At 50.2% G+C, this 24,562-nt stretch overlaps 9 protein-coding genes across 9 annotated transcripts; 5 read left to right on the top strand and 4 right to left on the bottom strand.

Annotated features, from left to right (window-relative positions):
• Positions 1-2,159: 2,159 nt before the first annotated feature.
• Positions 2,160-3,821, bottom strand: Aspvir_003133 (uncharacterized protein; the record flags this gene model as incomplete). Its single annotated transcript, XM_043274718.1, has 1 exon — positions 2,160-3,821. The coding sequence occupies one exon, from the start codon at positions 3,819-3,821 to the stop codon at positions 2,160-2,162; it is 1,662 nt and encodes a 553-aa protein (XP_043130653.1).
• Positions 3,822-5,074: 1,253 nt separating this feature from the next.
• Positions 5,075-7,566, top strand: sip5 (Sip5p; the record flags this gene model as incomplete). The annotated part of the gene is made up of 2 exons (XM_043274717.1): positions 5,075-5,461; positions 5,515-7,566. 2 exons carry the CDS (start codon positions 5,075-5,077, stop codon positions 7,564-7,566), a joined length of 2,439 nt encoding a protein of 812 aa, XP_043130652.1.
• Positions 7,567-9,417: 1,851 nt separating this feature from the next.
• Positions 9,418-10,227, top strand: Aspvir_003131 (uncharacterized protein; the record flags this gene model as incomplete). The annotated part of the gene is made up of 1 exon (XM_043274716.1): positions 9,418-10,227. One exon carries the CDS (start codon positions 9,418-9,420, stop codon positions 10,225-10,227), a length of 810 nt encoding a protein of 269 aa, XP_043130651.1.
• Positions 10,228-10,525: 298 nt separating this feature from the next.
• Positions 10,526-11,739, bottom strand: Aspvir_003130 (putative G-patch domain protein; the record flags this gene model as incomplete). Its single annotated transcript, XM_043274715.1, has 2 exons — positions 10,526-11,536; positions 11,614-11,739. The coding sequence occupies 2 exons, from the start codon at positions 11,737-11,739 to the stop codon at positions 10,526-10,528; spliced, it is 1,137 nt and encodes a 378-aa protein (XP_043130650.1).
• A 952-nt stretch (positions 11,740-12,691) lies between these two features.
• Positions 12,692-14,416, top strand: Aspvir_003129 (putative triacylglycerol lipase; the record flags this gene model as incomplete). Its single annotated transcript, XM_043274714.1, has 3 exons — positions 12,692-12,916; positions 12,982-13,320; positions 13,379-14,416. The coding sequence occupies 3 exons, from the start codon at positions 12,692-12,694 to the stop codon at positions 14,414-14,416; spliced, it is 1,602 nt and encodes a 533-aa protein (XP_043130649.1).
• Positions 14,417-14,628: 212 nt separating this feature from the next.
• On the bottom strand, positions 14,629-17,445 carry Aspvir_003128 (snoRNA-binding rRNA-processing protein NOP14; the record flags this gene model as incomplete). Its single annotated transcript, XM_043274713.1, has 2 exons — positions 14,629-17,091; positions 17,158-17,445. The coding sequence occupies 2 exons, from the start codon at positions 17,443-17,445 to the stop codon at positions 14,629-14,631; spliced, it is 2,751 nt and encodes a 916-aa protein (XP_043130648.1).
• Positions 17,446-17,612: 167 nt separating this feature from the next.
• On the top strand, positions 17,613-18,864 carry Aspvir_003127 (uncharacterized protein; the record flags this gene model as incomplete). Its single annotated transcript, XM_043274712.1, has 5 exons — positions 17,613-17,694; positions 17,749-17,868; positions 17,921-17,981; positions 18,040-18,176; positions 18,239-18,864. The coding sequence occupies 5 exons, from the start codon at positions 17,613-17,615 to the stop codon at positions 18,862-18,864; spliced, it is 1,026 nt and encodes a 341-aa protein (XP_043130647.1).
• A 194-nt stretch (positions 18,865-19,058) lies between these two features.
• Aspvir_003126 (putative origin recognition complex subunit 3) lies at positions 19,059-21,540 on the bottom strand (the record flags this gene model as incomplete). The annotated part of the gene is made up of 8 exons (XM_043274711.1): positions 19,059-20,037; positions 20,089-20,210; positions 20,267-20,540; positions 20,594-20,733; positions 20,791-21,025; positions 21,085-21,158; positions 21,213-21,422; positions 21,478-21,540. The coding sequence occupies 8 exons, from the start codon at positions 21,538-21,540 to the stop codon at positions 19,059-19,061; spliced, it is 2,097 nt and encodes a 698-aa protein (XP_043130646.1).
• A 227-nt stretch (positions 21,541-21,767) lies between these two features.
• Positions 21,768-24,356, top strand: Aspvir_003125 (pentatricopeptide repeat protein; the record flags this gene model as incomplete). Its single annotated transcript, XM_043274710.1, has 1 exon — positions 21,768-24,356. One exon carries the CDS (start codon positions 21,768-21,770, stop codon positions 24,354-24,356), a length of 2,589 nt encoding a protein of 862 aa, XP_043130645.1.
• Between the last annotated feature and the right edge of the window lie 206 nt (positions 24,357-24,562).

Below are 24,562 nucleotides of genomic sequence, written 5' to 3'. Positions count from 1 at the left end.
TGCGACGAGAATTGATTTAAGGATTGAATTAAGAATATCTGCCATTGGTTACGTAGCGAATGGATCCCATCTATTCCCATCCAAATACGGCATTTAGCAAGTAGTACTCCATAGCCCGAAGCCTGTGAAAATACCATCGATCACCACTGAACCCCTGCCCGTCGCCCAACTCGGCAATACAGCCACGGACTCTACTAACCAGCTCCAGAAGTTAGTCCTTTAATCAGTCTTATCAAGACTCCTCTTCTTCCCTTAAGGGGGTGAGTAGCAGTGTATATTATTCAGGTGATATTCTAACTTAGCAAGACTGCTCAGCTTAACAAGACAGGCTAGATAATAGTAATGAAATTCACTAGATAATACTTCATAGTTTAGATAAGATTATATGATCTCTCGTGCATGCACTCTTTAGAAACAAAGTGAAACCTGATATGTCACTTTCACTACCTATCAAGAGAAAGACGATGACTCTTTCAGTAAGTAGAACAGTTGAAGCTTCTGCAGATCATTACTGATGAGCTAACACTGTGTGATCAGACTGAGTCACCGAAATCCCTGAGCCTTGAATCCATGACTTATGCGCTTTGTACTCCTCGGTGTGGAAGGAACTTAATCCCCAGGCTATAATTACAAATGCACCAACCACCGAGAGAGCAGTCAGGCTCGCCAGAACAATGGGAGGTCGTGAAGATGGAATGCAGGTACTTGTAACGGGGAGCTTATACATGGTTGGCGGAGTACTCAGATTCATGAGACCATCGTCGCATTAAGGTAGGCGTTAATGTACTAGTGTTCAGTCGATAAGTCGATTTGACCTTTACCGTTGAGCTTTTAAGCCAATTAACCTGCTGCGAGGGGAAACCCCTTTGGTCTGCGTCCGGAGGGTAATGTCTAATGATCCTCAACCTGTACAACTAACGGATTGTTCCTATTTGTCAGCGGATCCAAATCGACACCAGGTCTTGTAGGTCTTATATTCCGTCGGTGAGCACATGAGCAACCCTAAGCCTCTGCTATTGAAGCGCACTGCGCAAGTTGCGTGAGAGGATGCCGGAAACAGCGTAGCAGAATGAAGTTTTCATAGAGGGTATCGCGAAACCAAGCCAAGTAATAAAGAAGTTGAACTGATGTATCGATCAACGGACAATCATCCTGGTATTGATTGCTAACGTTCAGCGTTCTCAGAAACTGGAATATACGATCGTCTTTCTCGTGCTGCCTGAACATATCAAGTTAGTCCGCTGTTCTGAAGAAGCTCGTCCCTGACCACCCCATACCTCAAGCCACTTTTCTACCCACGGCTTGCAAGCTGCCCAGGTCAGGAGACCGCTGGTGGCGATGATGAAGATGAAGACTATAGCCTCGTCCTTCCTGGAATCTCGCTCTGATTGCCACAAAGTCAGCCGATATAGCTCCAGAGAATATGGGATAGCCTGTGTCAAGATTACTTCGACCAGGCAGTGGAGGGCTAAACCATACGGAAACAGGTTGTGAAGACATCGTCTTCCTTTGCGCCTTTACACATCGGTAGATTATAATCCAGGCAGAACTTGCGATTGCAATCATTGCAACTCAGAGCGCGATATTTGTTGACTCTTTTCTCGTGAGACGTAGCATTGTCATCGCGAAGGTCAAAGGAATTTAGAGGCGGTGTCGATTCGGGATTCGGAGAGTCCAGGGGTATAATCGTGCTATTTGTAAAGCAGGTACATTTGCAGAATGATGCTGGCGCTAGTCATCAAATAGGGATTGTCAGTGGACAGCCACCGAAGGTCAGATAGCGATGGGAGGGTCGAACTCACTGGAAGCTAATGTGAAGGATGTACAGGACAGAAGCGCTATGACCATGAAGAGAAGATGGAGACTGCTACTCCGGGGTGACATGACGTAGATATAACTTAATAAGGAAGAAGAATATAATCTTTAATTCAGCAGCGATATTTCCGTGTAGTAGTCATTTTTGGTGTACTGTTTATACTGCACGATACGACGTACACGGCGACATTGCCGATGATAGCTTTCCCCCAGACACTTGAAGTCATGTGACTTGCCGTACTTGTTGCAAGCTACTCCGTACTATATTTGCGGAATGGGTAGAAGTCTCTATTTTATACGCCAAAATATATGATCTGACATCGACGGAACCACGAACCATCTGATCAGGATTTTCCCTTCATTCCCTTTCTGCGGTTCTCCCGTTGTCTTTGTTCCTTGGCAGCATCGCGCCGGCGCTTCTTCCAGGCACGGTTGTTATCTCCACGATTCTCCCAAAACCATTTGGTAAATTCCGAATCGTCTTTCAACCCTGCCTTAGTTTCAGACCTAGCAATGGGAGTGTCTGTGTATTCCTCAGTCACTTCCATGGCATTAGAATCATCATTGTTCCAATCGAATTTTCGGTTGATCAAGGCTGTGTCTGGTGTTGGAGCAGCACTTCGTAATTCCCGACTTAGTAGATCCTTCTTTGTGAAGGGCGTCTGTGGCTCCTTATTCTGCTCTTCCTCTTCTTCAGATTCGATGTCATCCCGTCCGAAGAAGCTGAATTGGGTGATAGTTTCCGGGGCGGGTTTGCTATCTGAAGATTCGGCAGCAGACCGCTTGAAAAGGGCTTCTAAGGGGTGCACCTCCTTGGAATCCGTTCCATGAGTGGTTTGCGCAGAGGGCGCAGAACTACCAGATACTAGCTCAGGCTCGTCAGTCTTCGGAGGCGAAGACACATTTTCCTTTACCGGCAATGTATGTAATTGTTGCTGTTCGTCTTGGCCGAAAGACGCGCTTGATTCAGAAGATGCAGACGACATGCTGTCTTCGCTGTCTGAGTCTGTGCTGCTGTCACCAGATGACGTCGTCCCACTAGAAGATGTCCAATCCTCTGACTCATCTGCCGAGTCAATTCTGTCATCCTTGGATTTCTCAAGATGCGTCTCCTGCGCCGTCGGAGGAGATTTCACCGACTTTCGCTTCTCTTTAGCCCCGGCGACTTGCCCCGGCCGATATTGGTCTTTTCTCAAACGGTCACTAATCGTCTCCTTGAGGTTTCCTGCATGGTCTATCCAACCTTTGCCTTCCTCAAACGCAGATGTAGGTGCTGCTCCATCTCCTTCCGACCGTAAGAAGCTCGGCTGGGTGATAGTTGTAGCGAACTCATGGACAACGGATTCCAGGGGAGCTTTCTTTTTCTTCTTTGCCTGCTTTTCCTGCTTCCCGTCCGGAGACGCAGATCGGTTCTTGGGTATTTTGGTTCGGAAGAGGCACTCTGATTTCTCAGTATACTTCGATTTTGCTTGGGGCTTTGCCTTTTTGTCGTCCTTTCCCTTCTTCATCTTTTCATCCTTACGCCTCTCTTTCTTAGCATTGGTCGACTCTGTCCACCCTCTTTTTACTTGACGGCCGGACGGCAGCTCGTATCCATCGAGAACGTTGTCATGGGCCTTGCGCTTTTTGGATACTTTGTCGGACGTAGACTTTGTGGTGGACGTGACAGTGTCGGCTTCAACTTCCACTTCTTGTCGTTTCGGTGACCGTGCAGTCTCGACTCTAAACTTTCTTCCTTTCAAAATTGAACCATTGAGTTTCTTTTTGATCTTATCCGCCTCCATTGTCGGCAGTGTCACGTAGCCGTAATTGTTCTCAGGAAATGTTGGAATGCTATGGAAAGAGATATCTGTTGCGGACGGTCGGACCGAAGACGGTAGTACAGAAGGTAAGAGATCCGGAGTGAAAGGAGTGATGTGTAGGCGCGTGGTCTCCGATGCTGTGGTAGTCATTTGCTGTATCCAGAGATCCTGTGTATCTTTGTAGCGACCGATGAGTTGGAACATATACTAGAAATTTCAAGAGAGGTGCATCTGATTGGATCATGCAAGCGAGGGTCTCTGAAATGAACACGACGACGACAGAATCAGTGACATTTGAACTGGCTCTCCTAAAAAATTGAATGCAAATGCGAGCCGCAAAGTAGCTGAGCAGACAAAAAATAATGTTCTTGGCATTGGGATTTTCGACCGCCCAGATCCAGGCGCGGGTGTGGCGCAGCAAGCCAGCTCACTAGCCACATTTGATAATGTCCTGCCACAGGCCAGGTAGATGCGCGGTAGGTACTTGAAGAGGTACCTCCATACATAGGTACACAAGAATGCATGACATCGGACCCGAAGGGTGTTGTCATCATTATCATAGAGCAAGAGAGAAAATTGGAGAGACTAGTACATACTTCGGTAGCCTCAACAGACTGAACTGCAGTATTAAACCTTTGTACCTTGCTTCCTGCTCCGTACCTAAAAGTGCGACTGTGGGCAGCACGGAGTACTTCCGTATAGAGGTACGGAGTATGTGTCCACATTGATGGCAACCCCACTGTCATCGATCTACAGAATAAGGGCGTTTATAAGGGTCTAGCCAGTGTACGGAGTAGCCACAGCCTCTTTGACGGAATGGATGACTGCATGTTACCTGTCATATTACCAAATTTACAGGCAGAATGTGCCTTTTGCGCTAGTATTGCTGGTAAGGTATGCATGTATGTATGGGCTATTACCTTGCCATTATTGAACTCAAAAGTCATAACTTCAACTATCTTGGGAGCCCGATCCTCCCTCTCCAAATCTTGTCTCTTTCCCAGTCCCTTCCTACTCTTTTGAAAGCTCACGCTGTCAGTATCTTCGAGTATTTCTCTTACTATTGTTTTCAATACTTCTCTCAGTTCCCAAGTTTGATACCAGATCTCCGACTTCTCTCCCTGATCCGGCGTATTCCATCTTCCCGCGGCTAACTCAAAGCCCGCATTCTGATCTCATCGCCGCACTGAGTAGCCACATCTGTCGCTCACATGGCCACATCGGGTTCATTATCATCACATCATTTGCATCCCCGCTCTAGGAACTGAAACCTGCCTTCTTCCGTGCTTCATTTTGCCAGGACTCTTCATCGATACATTTGATAAATTTCCTATTCACCTATAATTGGCCTCGTCGAATTCGAACCGCCTTTGAAGTACGAGTTGGTCGCAGTTCATCCCGAACCATCCTAACAAGCTCGTTCTATATTGCAACCCACCCTCTCGTTTAGGGCAAGGATGGGTAATTCGCAGACTAAAGAATCCCGTCCTCCTCTCATTTCTTCAAATCGCCGAAGTCATCAATGGGGTTCCTCTAGCAGTCACGGGAGATCGCCATACAGCGACCGGCATCATGCGGAAAGTTCCAGATCTCGAGGTAGTAGACCAGACCTATCTATTCTCGGAATCGGTGGGAGCTCCGAGAGAGATGTGGCCACTCTTGAGCATCGGAGAGAGACAAAGCAGGAGCGAGAAGCTCGTCGGCTAGAAAAGGAGCGGGCAGCTCGGGTCAGAGAACGAGAGCGTAGCATGAAGGAAGAGCATGTCGACGGCGGTTATTTGGTTACGCAAGGCGTTTACGTGGGCACTGAGGATTTCAATAAAGCAGTGACTCGGCAACTGATGGTAAATACATCCCCTATAGCGTACTCCTGACCTAAACTGATCTGGTGGCTCAGATTGAGCGGAGACTCGCGCCGTTTTGGAGAGGACTGAACGATTTCTCAGAGTCGTGGACTGAGCATCAATTGATGGCAGCAGCGCGTGGCCTGGAAATACCGCCCCCAGATGAGATTCCCCCGGAGCTGGAATATAAGAACCCACCGAAATTGACTGAAGATGGGAAGGAGTCGAGCATTCAACACTTGATGGTGCCAATTACGTCAAGGTCGCAATCCTACGGGTCGGAAGCCTCGCAATCATCAACCCCAGCGCATTCTCTGCCAACGCCCGTCTCTCCCATAGCTTCCGGTACTTCGACCTCACCGTTGTTTCGAAGCCGGGCGAAAACTTTGGCTTCACTCACCACATCCAAGCTTGGTTCTCAGATCGACTCGACCCCTAGGGAGATACATCTACCTAAAGACCCATTTGTCAATGGGCAGCCAATAGAAGCCTATCTTTATAAAGATGCGACCGAATGTCCGATATGCTTCTTATACTATCCCCCTTACCTTAACCGCACGAGATGTTGCGACCAGCCTATCTGTTCGGAATGCTTCGTTCAAATTAAGCGGCCTGATCCACATCCGCCAGAACACGGGGAAGCGGAACCCAATGCCACCACCACGGAGGGTGACCGTCAGGACAATCAAGACTGCCAACTAGTATCTGAGCCTGCTGCATGTCCATTTTGCGTACAACCCGAATTTGGAGTGACATACACTCCTCCACCGTTCCGCAGAGGGCTCGTTTACGCAACAGATCCTACACTTCGCCCCAACTTTGTTTCACCAGTGTCCTCGACGTCATCTTTAGCTTCGGCCAATGCGCCTCAAGTGACGGGCCGTCGGCGCGCTACCTCGCTGTCTGCTAATGACCCTACGGTTATCACGACAGACAGAGTTCGTCCTGATTGGGCTCAAAAACTAGCGAATGCCCGGGCTCATGCTGCTCGAAGATCCGCCGCAGCGACGGCTCTGCATACCGCTGCATATTTAATGAATTCTAATGCATCGGGGAATGAAAGCAGGAATTTCGGTCTTGGACGCAGAGGCGTGATGCGGAGAGCTGGTCCATCGGAGACCCCGAGTGCCTCAAGCCGCTCAGGCTCCCCAGCTCTACAGGCGCTTGCATTTCTGACCGACAGACGTGCACCGGGACATGAAACGGACTCCGCAGAAGAAGGCGCAGGGAATCTAGCACCGCCGCGTAATAGCTCGAGACGGAACCGTATTGATGATCTCGAAGAGATGATGATGATGGAAGCGATCAGACTGAGCTTGGCTAGCGAGGAAGAGAGGCGCAAAAAGTCCGAGAAAGAGGCCAGGAAAGAAGCAAAGCGGCGAGAGAAGGAAAACAAAAAGGCAGAGAAGGCTGCGCGCAAGCATGGGTTCTACAGCAACAATGCTAGCAGCTCCGCTTTGGACGTTCCCTCGGATGCCCGACTTGGAAGGGTCACCAGCAGCTCCTCCTCGATAACTGGCGAGGATGCATCTCCAGGCAAGGGCAAGGAAGTGGATCGCGCATCGCCATCTGCTGCCGCTGCTTCCTCGCCGTCAAGTACCGAAATCGCCTCTGATTTTATGACCATCAACCCGCACCCAAACGTGGTGGAACAGGGACCAAGCGCGCAGTCTTCGATGGCTCAGCCTTCGCCGCGCGAGCCACCAAAACCATCGCATCTGCGTCAGGTGTCCAGTGCATCCTCATCATTCTCATCACTTGTTGAGTCAACTGGAGAAGATCACAGTGGGGCTTACGATGGCAATGCTTCGTCCACCGAGCCGCTGTTCAACTTCCGCAGCTTAGCTGCTGTTATCGGAGATGAAGACAAAGGCGATGAAACTGCAGAGCATGTGGAAGATACATCATCGAAACCGAGCGCCGAGGGTTCGGCTTCCAGCGCTGCGCCTGTGGCCGATGAGATGCCTGGCCAATCCACTGCGCCTGCTGACCCGATAGCTGTCGGAACTGTCGCAGAGGACCGGGACTGCTTGATGCCCAAGGAACTCGAGACACGGTCGGTGGAGATTACCAGCGCCACGCGAAATGCCGAGGCGACGACTTGAGGAAGTGCTAGAAAGGTTCATCCTAGGATATTTCAGCTCCCCACGGCATTGTCTCATATATGACGAGAGACGCGGCTAAGTGCGAGCCATGCCAGAAGGTTGGAGAACTTACTCCTTGAGCTTTTTCGTTCTTTACCTCATCCGTCGCTCCGTATCTCATTATATTCTCTCAGCGGGTTGACCTCTTTTATATACATGTACAGTGCAGTAGATCTGTCTTTTCCTTTTTATATGATTGTGTTTCTGTACTAGCGCAGATGGGCAGCGAGACTTCATCTAGTTTTATGGCCGCGGCAGTTTTTGTTTTTGACGGGTCTCAAGAGGGATAAATGAGCTTCAATATGAGTTGGAACGAGTCCTTCCTTCCGACAGGGCCGAATCAGATATTTTACAGTCTTTGGTTAGATCATGGAAGCCCGATCGTTGAGAATTGTATCAGAGTCGGTAATTTGACCGATCTTCCGTATGGAGGACGGAGGACAGCTCTCTATTAGGCCAGCCAACTGTTTGTCATAGCCCCGAGTCAGAACGATGCTCAGTCTCTCAGATCAATCATAGAAACCTTTGCCAACAAGCGTATTGTAAGCACTACCTCAGTTAGTCCTACTTAATTTCGGTAGATCAGGAGGCTTAGATCTTTTCATGGATTGATTGTTTCAGATGGTGTTTCGCTCAATGCCATTAGTATGAGGGTGCATAGAGTCACATGCTCTGTATAATCAGAGAAAGACTCAAGTGGTGATCAGAAGGCATTCTTGTTTTTATGGATAATAGAAGGATACATGGTACCTGCATTCCTCCTGCTACTGTTAGTGCCCTGTTATTATCCTCAGTGAGATCCACCGCCCCCACAGCTCCCCTTGGATGTAAAACATGTTTTTGAGATTGAACGTTTGACGGTTTTCCGCCAGGTTATCCACCACTTGATGCGAGTCACCATGTATTAGTCTCTTTACGAGGGATACTGCTATTTCTATGATCAAATATTTGAAGTGGTATTTTCGTCATGTCTACGTAGTCCTACGCAAAACTTGGGCAGTTCGTCGAACTTGTAAAGCCGGCCTTCTGGTCTGCCCCCTTAGCCGCTTAGCGCCTGCATAATCAATCATAAGCTAGTCTATCTACTATTGAATCCTGCCAGAGAGGCGACCGTCACTCTGTACTCCGTAGGTAGGATCAAAAAGATATGATCTATCACCTTTGGTACATACATATCTGTACCTAAAAGAAATGACTACTTTCGGATCTTCATTTGCCCTGAAAGCGGCCCAGTGTCTTTTCTTTCCCTCTCTTTCTACTCCATACGCTGTACTGGATAACGCAAACGGCAGGCTGAGCACACCAATTGGACTTCCAGAATTGGAGCATTTTTAGACTTCAGCTCATCTTAATCTCCGGCGTGTCGCAACTGGCCCTGATTATAGGACTATTTATTACCTCCCACTAACTGAAGTCCCCAAGAGTGGATACGTCCAGTCCATGGTTCTCTGACGGAATACCCGGATTTATCAGGACGAAATCCTGCTTGGTTGGACCATAAGAATGATTGCAAAATACCAAGAACCTACGTAGTCAACTCACCAACTCAGATGATCACGAATGATACTTCGTACTCTTGTTTATTGGTGTCTTTTTGCTTCTTTCTGGGTATCTTAAGAGAAAACTAACCTCTCCATCCACAGGCTCTGCACTGCTGAAGTCTCTGTTTCCTCCAGAATCGGTCAAATGCAAGCAGACCGAAAGTCTTTTCCTGCTCAATTGCTTCAAATCATCCCGAGACTTCTTCAATATCGAAAATATCTCGATTCGGGTGTATTTCTGGGTGGAAGCAAAGCGTGATTTTCATACGACATGGCCGTTCTGCAGAAGGAAAATCGGCCTCGTGGACTGCGAGTTCCGTCGCTTTCCACCTTCAAATCCAAGAAAGCCGTCGACCACGACTCAGCTCCCACTCCCGCTTCTGTCTCTACTGCTTCTTCGGCTGCTGCTCCCGCGCCTCCAGCTCCCGTTGCTCCTCCCCAGTACCCCGTTCGAACCGACTCTGCCCCCGTTCGACCTGCACGACCACAGAATGACAAGGAACTGCCCCCGAACCCACTGCCGTCTTTTCCCGCATCGGCATCCCTAGGACCAGAGGATATCCACCCAGCATTCAGAAACGAAATCTCAGCTGCGCGGCGCCACAACTATGCGCCTCCTGCCAGAGCCCGCGATGAATTGCCAGTCCATATCCCGACTCAACAGACCCCTTCCAGCGAAAACTCAGTACCGCCAGATGCAGGCGATCCATTAGAAGACTTCATCCCGGATCCCGAGCCCGAGCCCGAGCTCGAACCGGAACTGGACGGTGCCAGTGGACGCCTCGACTCTGTGTCGAGTGACGAGAACAATGGGCCTTTCACCCCTCCTGAGATTGAACCGGTCACGGTGCCTCTGAACCGACTGCATTATGCTTGTTTCCAGGAGCACCGGAGCATGATGCCGGCCAACAATGCCTGGTATTCCCTGCCGTGCATGGCCTGCCAGAAATTCGACCGGGAGATGCGCTACAGGTGTGTCTTCTGTTGCTTGCGCATCTGCGCGGACTGTTATCAGAGCTTGCAGAAGGTGCCGAATCGCTCGCTCGCTCGGTTGATGGAGACGATCCCTGCAAATTCTTAACGAGTCGTGGATCAGTTGATGACTCGTAATCCTTATCGTCGACATCGGTATGATTGACAATTTCGGGATTATATATATATTTTTCAATGCTTCATTCGGTCAGTGACCTGCCTGATGTGATGCTATACTCTGGATGCGTTATGACGGGAGTTTTGAGTCTGTTTATATACCTTTTTGGTCTCAGCTAGAGTGGATGATGTTTTCTGTTCTTCGCTATGATACTCAACGGTATGCTGTACAATTCTAAGTTGCTTAGATCTCTGAGAATCTAAATTCTGGCCTCTGATATGAACACATGTCAATCATGATCTTCTTCAGTGAGACCAGGACACCCTTCCATCTCATCAGTTTCGTAGCGATACTTGCACCAAAAACAGTATCGATGTCGTTCACGCAGATATACGACTAATCGGGCTAGCCGTTCACTCGGATCCAGCGCGTTGAACTCATCAAGTTCTGGGTCTTCTTCCTCCAATTCTTGTTCCAGTATTGTAGACGTATCTTGCCCGGAGCCGAGCGCTTCTTTGTCGTCTGGATCTAGCGTAGGATCGTTATACGCCGGTAACCGGGGGTCGGGGAAGAATGACGACGGGAGGGAAGTCTGAAGAGCATGGCGCATTTGTAGAGCTCGCTCCTTGTCCTCACGCTCGCGCACCAAGCCCCTGTACAAGACATTGATCTGGGACGTGGGCTTGACCCTCACCTTGGCGCGTGCCGCGCGCGATTCACCGGCCAAATCTTCCGCTGAGCCCTCATCGCCGGACTGCTCCCTATCCGGGAATTCATCCTCCTTCTCCGTCTGGCTCGCCTCTCCAGTTTCCACGACCCCATCCGCAGCCTCAGTCTCAGCCTCGGCATCTAATCGCTCCGCTACCTTTTGCGCCGCGTACACTTGCGCTTCTGCCCGTCGTGTCTCGCGCTCCTGCCGAACGCGGTCTCTGTAATCGCCTTCTTCTTGCTTAACCTTCTTGAGCGCCTCTTCCGCCTCTTCCCTGAATTTGCGCTTCTTCTCACTGTCCAACCCAATGCCTCCGCGGCCCTCTTTGAACACTAGGTTCAGTGGCTCAGATCGTACCCGTTCCTCTTTGTCGTCATGCAAGGGCGGGCTATCTCTGTGCGAGGGCTTACTATCTCCGGGTGGTGTCTGCGGCTTTCCTAGAGTCTGACCGGGTTTGAAGCCGAGTTTGGCCATCATCTGGAACCCCTTGTTGGAGGGGTCCAGCGTGCTCTTGGACAGGGCTGCATCTCGACGCGCGGCTTCTTCGGCGGCACGTTCGGCTTTCGAGGGGACTTTGGCGCGAGCCTCTGCCTTAGGACGCGGGGGAAGTTAGCTTTGGGGTCTAGCGCTGCTAGTTGATATCGAGTGGGAAACCCAAAGAAACGGACCTCTCGCTGCTTGCGGAGCTTTTTCTGAGCAAATGTCTCCTTCTGCTGTGGCTCCTCAATCACCATAGACATGTAGTCATCTTCCTCTTCTTCTCCTCCGTTCGCGGGGTGTGGGTGAGGGGGCATGGTGGTGACTGCGCCGTGCCCACTGTCGGAGACCAAAAGTAGAGCCGAGGAACAGCCGGGATTTAAGTGACAACCGGGATGAGGCCGAAGGCTAGATGGGATTTGTATGCCAAGAAAAAAGGTTACAAATGATGACGAGAAATTGATTTGTTAATTGCTGAGACTGGGGTTTCCTTGTTTGCGGGGAAGAAAATGACGACCGAAATGAAGCAAGCACTTTGGTTCTCTCCACAATTTCCCGCGTGCTAATCTTCATTACTATTCCGTCCTCTCACTTCTGCACTACAGCTTGTCTCACTTCCCCCACACTTGAGATGAGTTCATGACTCATGAGGGGATGCAGGAAGCCGTCATGTCCTTCTCAGCCATTCCTTGGATGAAAATTCAATCAAATGATTGTTATGGTGTCAACACAGGAGAGACAGCCTCGCAGTATCAACAATCGCATGTCTCACTTCCTCCAGCACCCAGTGCTGACATGTATCAGCATCAGCTAAACAGCCAAGCATGTTGCAACCATTGGAAAACCGGAATCCACTTTTGTTTGCCGGGGCTTCTTCTAACTTTCTAAGCTCTCCAGGACGGAATATCCGAAGAGATGATAGGTTAACATGTTGATCCGCTTCTATTCCTAGCGGATATTCATTTCCTGCCATGGCTGTGCTTAGGCTATAACGCCGATAATGACTATCTGCGGCTTAGTTTACCAACTTGATTACTCCCCGATTTCAATGATCGCTGTCCTCACTTGGAAAGATGTTGGTTCCGGATTGACCGTTGGACTTGTGCCGGAGAAGACCCCAGAACCTGAGGTCAGAGAATCTCGGGCCAGCGACAGCGTATCCTCGGTCCAGGGTATCACGTAAATAGTGCTTGATCACTCGCTTTTGGAGTATTCTTTCGAGTCATTGTCTATTGTCCATTTTATGCCGATCAGGTGTGCCGCCGGAAAATGCACTTGAACAATCTTTACGCCTTAGCTCTGCTATTACTTCCTGCTGCATCTGCCCGGAATGCTGTGGTAGATCTTGGGTACACACAATACCAAGGCCATGAGCTCTCCAACGGCATTGTACAGTGGCTGGGCATGCGTTATGCTTCCCCTCCTGTCGGACAGTTGCGATTTGCTGCTCCGCAGGATCCGCTGCCAACACAGGGTGTTCAAGAAGCAAGCAAGGTAGTAGATATCCAGTCAAAACCTAAATGTCGTAAGTTTCCCATGCTGACGATCTCGGGACTTAGCACGGCCCCGTTTGTATCCCAACCGGAGAATACCCTGTGGGCTCCAGTAAATCTGAAGATTGCCTGTTCATCGATGTGTATGCCCCAAGGAATGCGTCCAATCTCCCTGTGTTCTTCTGGATACAAGGTGGTGGGTTCAACTCGAATTCAAATGCAAACTACAATGCAACCGGGTTGATCGAAGCGTCTGGCTCGCAAATCATCGTGGTTACCTTCAACTACCGAGTTGGACCTTACGGGTTCCTGGCTAGCACGGAGGTGCAGAATAGCGGAAGTTTGAATAACGGCCTCAAAGATCAGATCAAGGCTCTCAAATGGGTACAGAAACATATCAGCAAGGTGAGGCGTCTCCTGCCCTATCTGTTTCTCGGCTTCGGTGGTTAACTCTTCGTCCAAGTTTGGCGGCAACCCCAATCATGTTGTCCTCGGCGGTGATAGCGCAGGGGCTGCTTCCATCACCCTGCTGCTCTCAGCCCATGGGGGAAGAAACGATGGCCTATTCCACGCTGCGGCTGCAGAGTCGCAAAGCTTTGCCACCATGCTTACATCGGCCGAGAGCCAGTTTGCTTACAACAACCTGGTCATCCGCACCGACTGTGCGAGCGAAAACGACACACTCGCGTGTCTGCGCAATCTTGATATAGCAAGCCTTCAGCGCCAGAATTTTAACACGCCGTTGCCTGGAGCGCAAGAGGCGCCGCTGTACATGTACGGGCCGATTGTCGACGACGACCTCGTGCCCGACTATACATATCGTCTTTTCCATCAAGGCAAGTTCATCAAGGTGCCAGTCATCTTCGGCGACGACACGAACGAAGGCACCATTTTCGTCCCGAAAGATGTTGCCAGCGTCTCGGAAGCCGACAAGTTCCTTCAAAACCAATTCCCGAAAATTCAGCTTCATCACCTAGCCAAGATTAATGAGCTGTATCTGCAGGAAAACCAGACTCAGTCTTTCCCAAATGCTAGTGTTTGGTGGAGACCTGCAAGCAACGCTTATGGAGAGGTGCGCTACATCTGTCCTGGCATCGACATGTCAACCGTCTACGAAAATGCTGGGGTCAAGAGTTGGAACTATCACTACGCCGTGGAAGATGAAGCCGCTCAAGCGTCAGGTACTGGTGTCTCCCATACCGTGGAGGTCAACGCCATTTGGGGGCCCAAGTACACGAACGGGGGCGCACCTCACTCTTATACTACCACGAACGCTCCGATCGTCCCGGTCATGCAGGGTTACTGGACAAGCTTCATTAAGACGTTCAATCCGAATACTCATCGCTATCCTGGCAGTCCCGAATGGAAGACTTGGGGTGATGGGGGAGGGTACAGCCGTATTTTCATCAAGACAAACGAAACGAAAATGGAAAGCGTCCCGGTTGATCAGAGGCAGAGGTGTGGATATCTGACCAGCATTGGGACGGCGCTGGGCCAGTAGATCTGAATCGGGTACACTAATTGGGGCCCTCTGTTTTACGGTAGGATGATGGGGCAAAAAGGAGAAATTTCTTTTGTGTCGTTTGACAAGTGTATATACAATAAAGCCTTGAGCCTGGTACGCCTTCGACAATAATGATGCCAGAGAAACCAAGAATCCCGTAACCACAGACTGCGTGAGTAACAAAGATGTCATGAGAGGAGTGAAAGGCGCTACCACTTCCCCTGGCGCTTCCTCTTCTCCCGTTCGTACGCATTCGCCTCTCGGCCCTCCTCGTTCTGGATCTCCGCCACGAGCCGCTTGTACTTCTTCTCGTACTCGGCATCGCGCTCCTTCTTGTCGCGCAGCTTCTCGCGCGCAATGAAGTTGGCATCCTTGCGCAGTTCGCGCATGGCACCCTTTCGCTCGCGCTTGAACTCCGCCTTGAGGCGGTTGAGCTCCGCCCGCTCGCGGTTGGGGTCGTAGTGCTTGTCCGGGTTGAAGGTCTCCTCGAACTTGGGGATGGCGGTCTTGATCGCCAGCGGGCGGTGGTTGTGCAGCAGCAATGGTCGACGGGTTACACGCGCGCGGGAGAGATGTGCGTCAAGGTTGTCCAGTGTCAATTGCACATTGTCCTGGACGGCAGACGAGAGCTTCCCCTTTGTGGATTTGCTCACGTGGCGGAGCACTTGCTGCACCGGCTCGAAGATCTCGAAGAATGCCGACTTGCCAGCCCACAGGTCGGACGCGGAATTGAGGAGGGTGACAAATGTGTGAATAAGAGAAAGTTTAAGCTCGTCCTGGGCCCGCTGATCCGACTGTGCGGTGGCGATATCCCAGAATCGGAGCTTTCGAGGGTTAAGCTGTTTAGAGGGCATCAGTCGCAGCGATTCTTGGGATCCCCTTGCCGGGAAGTACCCAAGGCTGCCGTTTGGTTCTGTCGGACAGAGATTGCAGAGGGCATTGAGCACGTAGTTGACGAACTCGGGCATGTACCGCTTCGAAATGGTCTGGTACTGGAGACACAGGCTGGCGGCGTAGGCACCTGTGGCGTAGTCACCGAGCGTATTGATAGCTCCTTGACCTAAATACCGAGCAAGACATAAATGGGCAGGCGTAGCAATGGCGTGGAAGTGATCCGAAGTTGGAAAGGTGGTTGCAATGCCTGTTAAAATGACAAGATCTCCAGCGCGCAGGTTGAGAGGACGATCCGTCGCAATCTCACGGAGATACCTTCTGTAGGCCATGCATACGCTTTCCGGGTGGGACTTGGCGAGAGAGTGAATGTGACGTAGAATGGCCTCGAGAATGGTGAAAGGAGGATGTTCGGGTTGCTCAGCCATATAAGCAACATGACGGACAAGGACAGCAGCGAAGCGCCCTAACTTCGTCTTGTTGTCGGCGTGCAGACGCGGGTGGTGCAGGGCTCGAATACGCTGGATGACAATAGGCAGGTCATTCATGGGAACGTCCTTGATGACTTCAAGGAGAGATTCATGATCTTCGGGACATGGGTAGGTGTAGGCCAACCCTTCACTGGTCATTTGTGCACCATCGGCTGCTGCTGTGGAATCCCCAGATTTGCTGGTAGGAAGTGTAAACCCATTGATAAGCTCATCTTGTTCCTCGTCTTCCTCCTCCAATTCTTCTTCAGATGATCCCTCTTCTCCGTCGCTTTCGTCGAATGAGAGACTCACATCTGACCTCGTCTCAACAAGATCATCGTCAATGATAAAGTCATCCTCGTCTTCGACTTCCAGCTCGGGACGTTCATTTGTCTGAGTGGCAGGCTGCTGCAGACCAAATGCCAGCGCGTCGTCTGGAATGGATTCATCGTCAGACCCCTCGTCTCCCGTTTCGCTTTTTCCCTCATCCTCCTCATCCTCCTCATCTTCGTCACTCTCCTGTTCACCACGCATTCTTCTGAGACGCTCTTCCTCAAGGGCCTTGAGTCGCTGCGCTTCCTCTTCGGCCTTCTCTTCAGCCGTCTTGGTACGGTCTGTTGGCTGAGAACGCTTGTCGAACGTCAATTGTTTCAATCGATGGTCGTATTCTTTATTGGGGTCATCCTCCGCGGTCCCTTTCAGCAAAGCCGCACGGTCTGGGTTCATCGACTCCAGGTCGTCCTTCGCAGGCTCCGGTTTTGATGGCGGCTTCACACCGCGCAGCATGTCGAAAAGATCGGGAAGTCCTTTATCGAGCTCTTCGCGGAGATCGTCGTCTTCCTCTTTCGCCTTTTGCCGTTCCAGCTTGTAGAACTTCGACTTGGCGATGACTTCCTTCATGACTTCATGTTTCGACTTTTTCCGTTCCGGCTGATCCTCTCCATCCTCATCATCAAAGACAAAATCTTCCAGCTCTCCATCATCATCGAGAATTCTTTTCCTTTTCCGCAGCATTTCCGAGTCGGATTGATCCTCCTCCAATCCACCCAGGTCCTCTTCAAAATCGTCCTGAGGGGCGCCATCGCCGAGGGTTAACGTCTGGCCTTTGTGCGTGAGTTGGAAATCGTCTTCATCATCATCTTCCAGATTGAAGATCGACTCCTTGCGCAGTTTCTTCTGACTTTCTCTGGCAAACCGTTCGGCGGCTCTCTCCTCGGGTGTCATGGTCGGATCGTCTTCACCGAAACGGCGATCAACGATACCACCAATCTTGTTCTTCCTCTCCATTTCACGGAGAAGCGTTTGGCGTCTCTGTCACACAGAAAAAAAAAATCTTAGTTACCGGGCAGTCTACATTTTGAGCCACATTCAACCCACCTTTTCTTCTCCAAGTGACTTTGTCACTCCGGGCCTTGATAGACCAGCGGCCGGCTTAGAGCCTCCATCTCTAGTAGTCACATCGAACTTGTTCCGGGACGTCACTTTGATTTCGAACGGATTAAATCGATCTCGAATTGCTTGTAGAGCGGCATTCCGCTGCACACGATTCTGAGCGCTGACGCCAGCCTTCGCATTCTGGCGCTTTTGCTTCTTGGACTGCTGCGGCGCTAGAACACCACTGTCGCGAAGCGACGCCTTCAACTGCTTCAACTGCGAAGGCGGCATGGTGATGTGTTGGTGTTGAAGTAAAAGCGCCTTGCTGCTCCACCGAAATTTTTTGGACGATGCATTTTTCAATGATTGCCCGCAAAAAAAGTAGGCTCACCGCTTTCGTCGGGGAAATTCTGCCGCACCGCTTTTGAGATCATCGAACTACTCCGCTTTCTCCTCACATGCAGATGTCCTTTGGGAACCTGGATTGCCACAGCAAGATGGCTTCTCATTTGAGTGACAGGTTTCTCTGGTTATGTCTGGGTATGTTCTACTTATACGGCTTCTTGATGTTTGTTTAGAAAGCTAACGTATCAGGCGTGTCTCTCTTCTTCGCCGTCCGCGGAATTGCTGCGGATCTCCGCCGCGTGAGTGATTTGACGGAGATCAAGCTGGTCGAAAAGGAAGACAAAATAATCAGTGAGGGCACGGAGGATGGTATGCTGAATGTCGCCACAAGAGGCTTTTCAGGGACTGACTTCCATCACAGCTCTCAAACTAGATACACTTTTAAAGCTGTCCGATAGCACAAGTTACGACCTTCGTGCTGCGTACGCTGCACCGGCTTTCGTGTCATGAAGCGTTGACATTGGCTAATGATCCGTCCAGGGCACTACGCATCATTGCGGAACGATCTACGAAAGGTTCGACGCGGGATTTGCTTCTAAAAGACCTGGCAAGCAAAAATAAAGAGCGACGAGGTAGAGCGCTAACAGCGCTATACTTCCTGCTATCTAATAGAGCGCGTACGATTTCCATCGATATATACTTTAGACTGATCGCATACTGACTGAGTTGCAATATGTAGTTTCACGAACCGCTGTCTGTTCTCACCTGAAAGACCTCTCTACCTACACTGCCCTCGTCGACTGTTTGTGCAATTTCCTTGAGGAGCATGTTGAAGAAACCTCTACCACCGATTCGCCTATCCTGCCAAAAACGAGACCGCTGGGCGAGAAAAAAGCACTAAGTATTCTCAATCTGACCCTGCAAGAAAATATTCCTGCTGCGCTGGAAGCTGGTGTGGTCAGTCGTTGGCTTTCTAAATACCCATTCCCGTGTGCTTTGACGAAGCCGTCGCGGAGGCAGGACGTGGTGATACTCATGAAGACTTGGTGGTCTGATGACACGATCATGAGTGCAATATTCAGCACGCTATCATCTCATCCCGACGGTACAAAACAATTAAGAAAGTATGGTCTAATGGGCAGCATGATGGAGGAGAATGACCATGACGATGAAGAAGACAGCGATGTATGGATGATCGATGGCGAAGATACAGCCGGGTCGAGGCGCCTTTCGGGGAGAAGGCTTCGCGGGGGAACCGCAGAAGAACAAGCCGTCAGGAGGCGCAGGAGGGAAGCCATGGTGTTGAGCGACGGAGTTCATCCATTGAATAATGACGATATCTTTCAAATACCTATCGCAGAATGACTGGAACGGCCCGCATGTCCTTAATCTTCGACGGCGAAGACTATCCTTCTCGAGAGGTTGTGTGATATTCTGCCTGATGACTTCTGCATATTTGTTTGATCGAACATTTTCTCATGCATTCATGATACCCTTTATAGTTGATAGCACTATATATTACGAATTCGCATATTCGCGACAAGTTTCGCGTGCTACGCTCATAACCCCATCCAGGCCGACTTCGCCACATGATCAATCTTCTTCCGACTGCTCTTGACGAAGCCAAATGCTTTGAGCTCGGACAAACCCCTGTAGAACATAGTCATGATCATTCGTTCGTCGCAGCTGTCACATTGCTCGCTTTCGAAGACCGCATAGAAAGCCTGCCAAATATCGTATACGTTAACCAGAGAGCCAGACTCGAGGTAAAGCTGATACAAGATCGCTGTGGCGGGCTGTTTAGTAGAGAGCGTCTTTTCAGAAGACTCTGACGTCGATATCAGATAATCAAATGGATTTGACAAAGCCCGTTCAATGGCGAACCGAGGCCGCGGTGCGAATGTCTCTTTCAGAGGGTTCCTCATATCGAGGAAGAATACCTCATGCAAGCACAAGTCCTGCGGCCTAAGCAGGGTTTCCGTAAGATACGCCTCTAATAAATGATAAATGCGATCAATGATCCTCGTGTAGCCGACGCTGTGTTTGGACACCTTGTTTTTCCCCTTACTGAGTTTGACCCGCTGTTGAACAACGGTCATTGCCACCACGGACTGTCGGCTGTCATACTCACTTCGAAGCGGTTCAGCGCCTTGATATTCTTGCAATAGAGCATCTAAGTCTCCTTTGATTTGTTGAAATTCCTGGCCTTTCGTCAAGCCATCCGGAAGACTAGCGAAGATGTCCCCCAGCCTTTTGGAATCCAGGCTTTTCAAGATCGTCATCATGTCCTCCACAGAGGAGGAGTTCAGCAGGTCTCCTGATAGGGCACGGATGGAAAGTTCCGAAATATCTGTTCTCTTGGTAAGATTCAGACTTCTGCGACATGATTGAATCCATCTGACAGTCTGAAAGATATCACGCATCTTCTGCTGTCCGGATCTAAGATGCCGCAAAATTTCTTGGAAGAAGAATTCGTCATCTTCCAGCAATCTGCGAGCTTGATCGAACGACCCCACCTCAAGGAGATGCTCACAGTAGCTTCATACCATTTAGTCAAAGCACGCAACCGCAGGGGAACAAGACACTCACCCTCGAAAGGATGGAAGGTTTCTGATTGCTTCGCAAAGAGGACCATTCCGAAGGGTCCCAGGCAAATCGTTTGCAAGAAGTACGGACAAAGCATTCGCAAAAAAGTGGGTCATATAAGAATACTGCCAAGATGTTTGTGAGATATTGGATCTTGAATGACGGAGGTGCTGGAAGATACCTTGATCACTCGACTGAACGCCTCCGGCGTCTGAAAGTAATCGTTCGATCTCTCGAATAGGACGGCAGTAATGTTGCGACCCAGCCAGAAACGGCCGCTCGGATCCGCCTGCAGTCGCTCATATATGCGATCGACACAGTTGCTCGCTTCATGAATCTCAAAATATTTGCCTCTGAGTAAGGCGACAGTCGATCGTGGAAGTCTCCCTTCGAAAAGCTCAACAGAAGTTGAAATACCAAATAATAGAGTAAAAGGTATTCTGTCGAGCCATGAGCTGCAGTAATATGTCAGATTCTCGATAATCGAAACCAAGGACTCTGGTCTCACTTCAGTAGCAACAATAGGTCTGTCAAGATGGTGGGATCGAAGGCTTCGCTGTCTCGAAATGCGAGCACCATCTTCTTGACTCCCTTTCTTTTCGCATAGTCGCTCAGCAAGTCAAGGTCGTATGCTAGAAGTCTTGGTCCCTGTACCACTCTAAGCCATCGAATTCGTCACGCTCGGATAGAGGAGGGCAGTCTAACCTCTCGGTCTGTCAATAACTTCTGGTACCCATCATTCCCTTCCGTATTCGTCACTGCGGCACGTATGATGTTTTTCAGGGTCGTTTTCAGGTTAGGTGTATCCCCGGATTCCAGCACAACTACACCACCCTCCCCTGTTGAGGTCAATTGATCATTCAAACGCGCAAGTAGCCGACCGAGGGAGGAAACATTCGACCCGACAGTGACCAACGCTGCCGGTATGCACCCTTTATATCTATTTCCAATTAGATTCTGTAACCCGAAAATCAAGTGCCACTGGTGGGATGTCCGTACGTCTCGAATGAGGTCGATCTGACAAAAGACGAAACTCTCTCATAAACATCGGAGTCGATATCTACCAGAATTTCCTAACTTGAAGTTAGAAGATGTCAAGCCATGCTAGAACTGTTTATAGCACTAACTTGGATCTTTGCTTCCTGCTCGGACCATAGTTGTTCGTAGGTTTCGTGTCGTAATTTGACAGCAGGTTCGGGCTCGTCGCCGTTCAATAAGGGAACGAAGGGATAGGCAGTGTCTATTTCGGCTTTCCTCTCCGACTGTACTTTTCGCCGTTTCGAGGGTCTTTCTCCATGACTTTTGTTTTGAATAGAAGGTTTATAGATATAGACACCCTAGTTGTGTCAGCATTAGTTCAGTGCAGCCTTGAACGTCAATTCTTCCACGTACCTGGCTATTTGATCCATCTTTAAGTGGGCCCAGCGCATCCGTCTCTATATGGTCAGAATCCATCGCGCGAAAAGCCTCCGTGGGAAAAGTAGGCCAGACAGCTCTTGAGAAACAATAATGGTGAACATCGAATGCCGCGGCCGAGCTTCGCGTGTGCCACTAAGCCAAATCGGGTAATAGTGGCTCTTTCGCCGCGGAGCTTCAAGATCCTCATCTATCCATTTTCTCTCTTGACGTCCTTGCTTTTAGTGTCTCGACAGTTTCGTCCGATGATCTAAACTCAATACTTCATGCTCCGCCAAGCTGCTCGAGGAGCTCGGTGGTATCAATATGTGGCCCACAAAAGCCCGTCGATTACGTCCTTGTCTCGACTGCGAGCCTTCTCCGTTCTAGCGCCACAGCTTCTACATTATGGCGGAAAAGATGATAAGATTCGCTTCTACGAGCAGGATACGCGAGGGAGTAAGACCAGGCGGGAAATCGATCCGGAGGCTGAAGATCGCGCAGCGAAGGAAGAGGTGGAGAGTGAGCTTTCCCAGCTCGACAAGGAATTAGAGGTCCTGAGAGAAGGCCCTTATGGTCCGAATAGCGCCTTCATGAGAGAGTTGCCGGAACATGAAAGGAAGATAGCGCTTGAAGCCCTTCAAAAGCATGCAGAGGAGACAGGTGAAGCGGATGACGACTTGGGTCTCGATAAGGTCTTCGATGACGAGCTGGATAATATGCTCAGGGAAGAGTTCGAAGGCATGGCAATGGAGGAAGAAAATTGGCTGTCGGAAGCGGGGGAGGAAGGCTCTATGGAAGCACCAGTGCCGAGACAGCCCTACGAGGTGAACTTGAACGACGCAGAAACTCATCCTTACATCGACAAGCTCAATGAGTGTCTCAGACGATTGGCAAATGACCATTCTGATGAACGTGCTAAGCAAGAACTGTGGAAGTGGTATCGCCGCTGTCGACAAGTTATCCCCAACTTCCTCCAATCAATTCCCGAAGATGCATTGACCATGATGTGGGAGTTTCAGGCAAATGGGGATTTGACGCGCGCTTCTCGCGCGACTCGGTTACAGGCCCTGGCTGAAGACACAGTTTCCGCCGGGAGATCTCTCCCTACACCCCATGCCCTTTTATACATACAATCACTTCAGGAAAGTGGCAAAATAAACTTGGCACTTGATCAATGGGAGGCGTGTCAGACATCCCTTTCCCAGAAGAAGGAAGACCTTGAGGCATACTGGAAACTTGGTGTACAGCTCTTCGCGGCTGCAGATGACCCGCAGCGAGCTCAAGATATTGCCTTAGCATTCTTGGCCAACGACAAATCGCGCGAGCCTCGCATCCTTCTTCCGGTCATCACAGCCTGGGGAAGACAGCCCGGGAAAGAAGCCGAAATCAAGGCATGGGCTTTATACTTGCAGCTCAAGGCGTTGCTAGAGTCCAAAATGACGATGGAAGACTATGACTTCGTTAGCATTGGACTGCTCAAGGCGGGCAGACTCGACCTTGCCATTGCCGTCTTTAAGGACATGATGGTGACCGCTCAAGATCCAGCAAATGACTCTACTGCCCTTTATAAGGCCGCCCTGGGTCTAGTAGGCAATTTGCAGATGTCCAGCATTCGTGAACAGGACGTCAATAAGATATCGCTTTCGACTCTGACCGTTTTACCTCGGCGGTTCCAGAACCGATTTTTCTATGCAAGCTGGATGAAGAAGCTTATCGGAATGGGCGAGGTTGACTCCGCTGCGATGGTGATTGAGCTGATGTACGAACGGGGTGTCAAACCAGACTCTAAGCATTTGAATGGAATACTTGCTGCATGGCTCCGTGAAGGTAATGCCATTGCGCGAGCCAAGGCTGAGCAACTGGGGTGGTCCATGGTCCAGCAGCGGATTGACTCGGTATGGGCACGGACCGCATCGCCTGGGAAATCTCCTCAGCTCCGTGTACGTCAGGAGACAGATGGCGCTCGCATTCCAAAGTTCATGCAGAGACAGGTGCCCTCAGCAAACATTGAGACCTTTTCGATTCTCCTACTCCATTATACCCGAAGAGGCGATGATGACATGGTCAAGTATTTAGTCAAATGCCTTGGGGATGCTCAAATCCGGCCGAATTCATATTTCATGAACCATCTTTTATATGCGGAGCTCAGAAAGCAAGATATTCGCTCCGTTTGGAACAAGTTCAAAGCCATGTCTGTGTCGATCAAACCAGACCTGGAGACATACGCCTGCCTATGGGACTGTGGCAAGCTTCAATATGACCGAGGCCGGACAGCCTTCGACGCAGGGTTTCCATCCGCGCGCTGTTTGTTTGCAGAGATGATGAAGTGGTATTCTCAGCTCACTCCCCGCGGCAAGTCGACCGCGCAGGAAGAATTCTCTAAAGAGCTCTACGACCAGATCATTCGCTGTTTCTGTCTCTCCAAGGATCTACCCGGCACTCTGGTTGCGCTGTATTCACTCAGGGCAGCCTTTGGTTATTCCCCCGACGAGGTGACTGCCCGTCTGATTATCCTGCAGGTCGCGCGCATGGCCGGTGTTCCAGCGGAGACGCCCAAGCGTCGTCTGCGGCGTTTGTCCAGCACCCCGAGGAGCAAAGAGAACATTGCGCAGGTTAACCGACTCGTCGAAATCCTGAGTGAGCGCAAAGCGGCGGGTCTGCAAGCGCGAGGCCTGAATCCCGATCAGCTCGAGCCTCAGGAGAAGCAACAGTACCAACTGGAGATCATGAGTGATATGCTACGCGTTGTCATAGCGCGAACGGCTGCCGCACCCGGCCAGATTGAGGATCAGATAGCGAAGGTTGCTGTCGAGATGGGCGTCACTAATGTTGATCTCGGGTCTTCATTGGATGATGATAGCTTGCTTCTCTAGACTTGGTGAGGGTCATGAGATACCAGCACTGGTGCCATCACCATCGTGTCATTGGATTTGTACTATTATGGCGGCGGACAATCATCACAGGCATATAGATTGGCGTTTTTGGTGCGATCCGGAAAATTGACTTAGCTTTGCTGTACATTAGGTTGACCATATATACTCATTCGTCTCTCCTATGGTTCCATTGACCAAATTTATTC

Source organism: Aspergillus viridinutans, assembly GCF_018404265.1.
Source record: "Aspergillus viridinutans IFM 47045 DNA, scaffold_13, whole genome shotgun sequence".
Taxonomy (NCBI): Eukaryota; Fungi; Ascomycota; class Eurotiomycetes; order Eurotiales; family Aspergillaceae; genus Aspergillus; species Aspergillus viridinutans.
The sequence above is the reverse complement of the archived record's forward strand: the minus strand, read 5'-3'. Positions and strand labels throughout refer to the sequence as shown.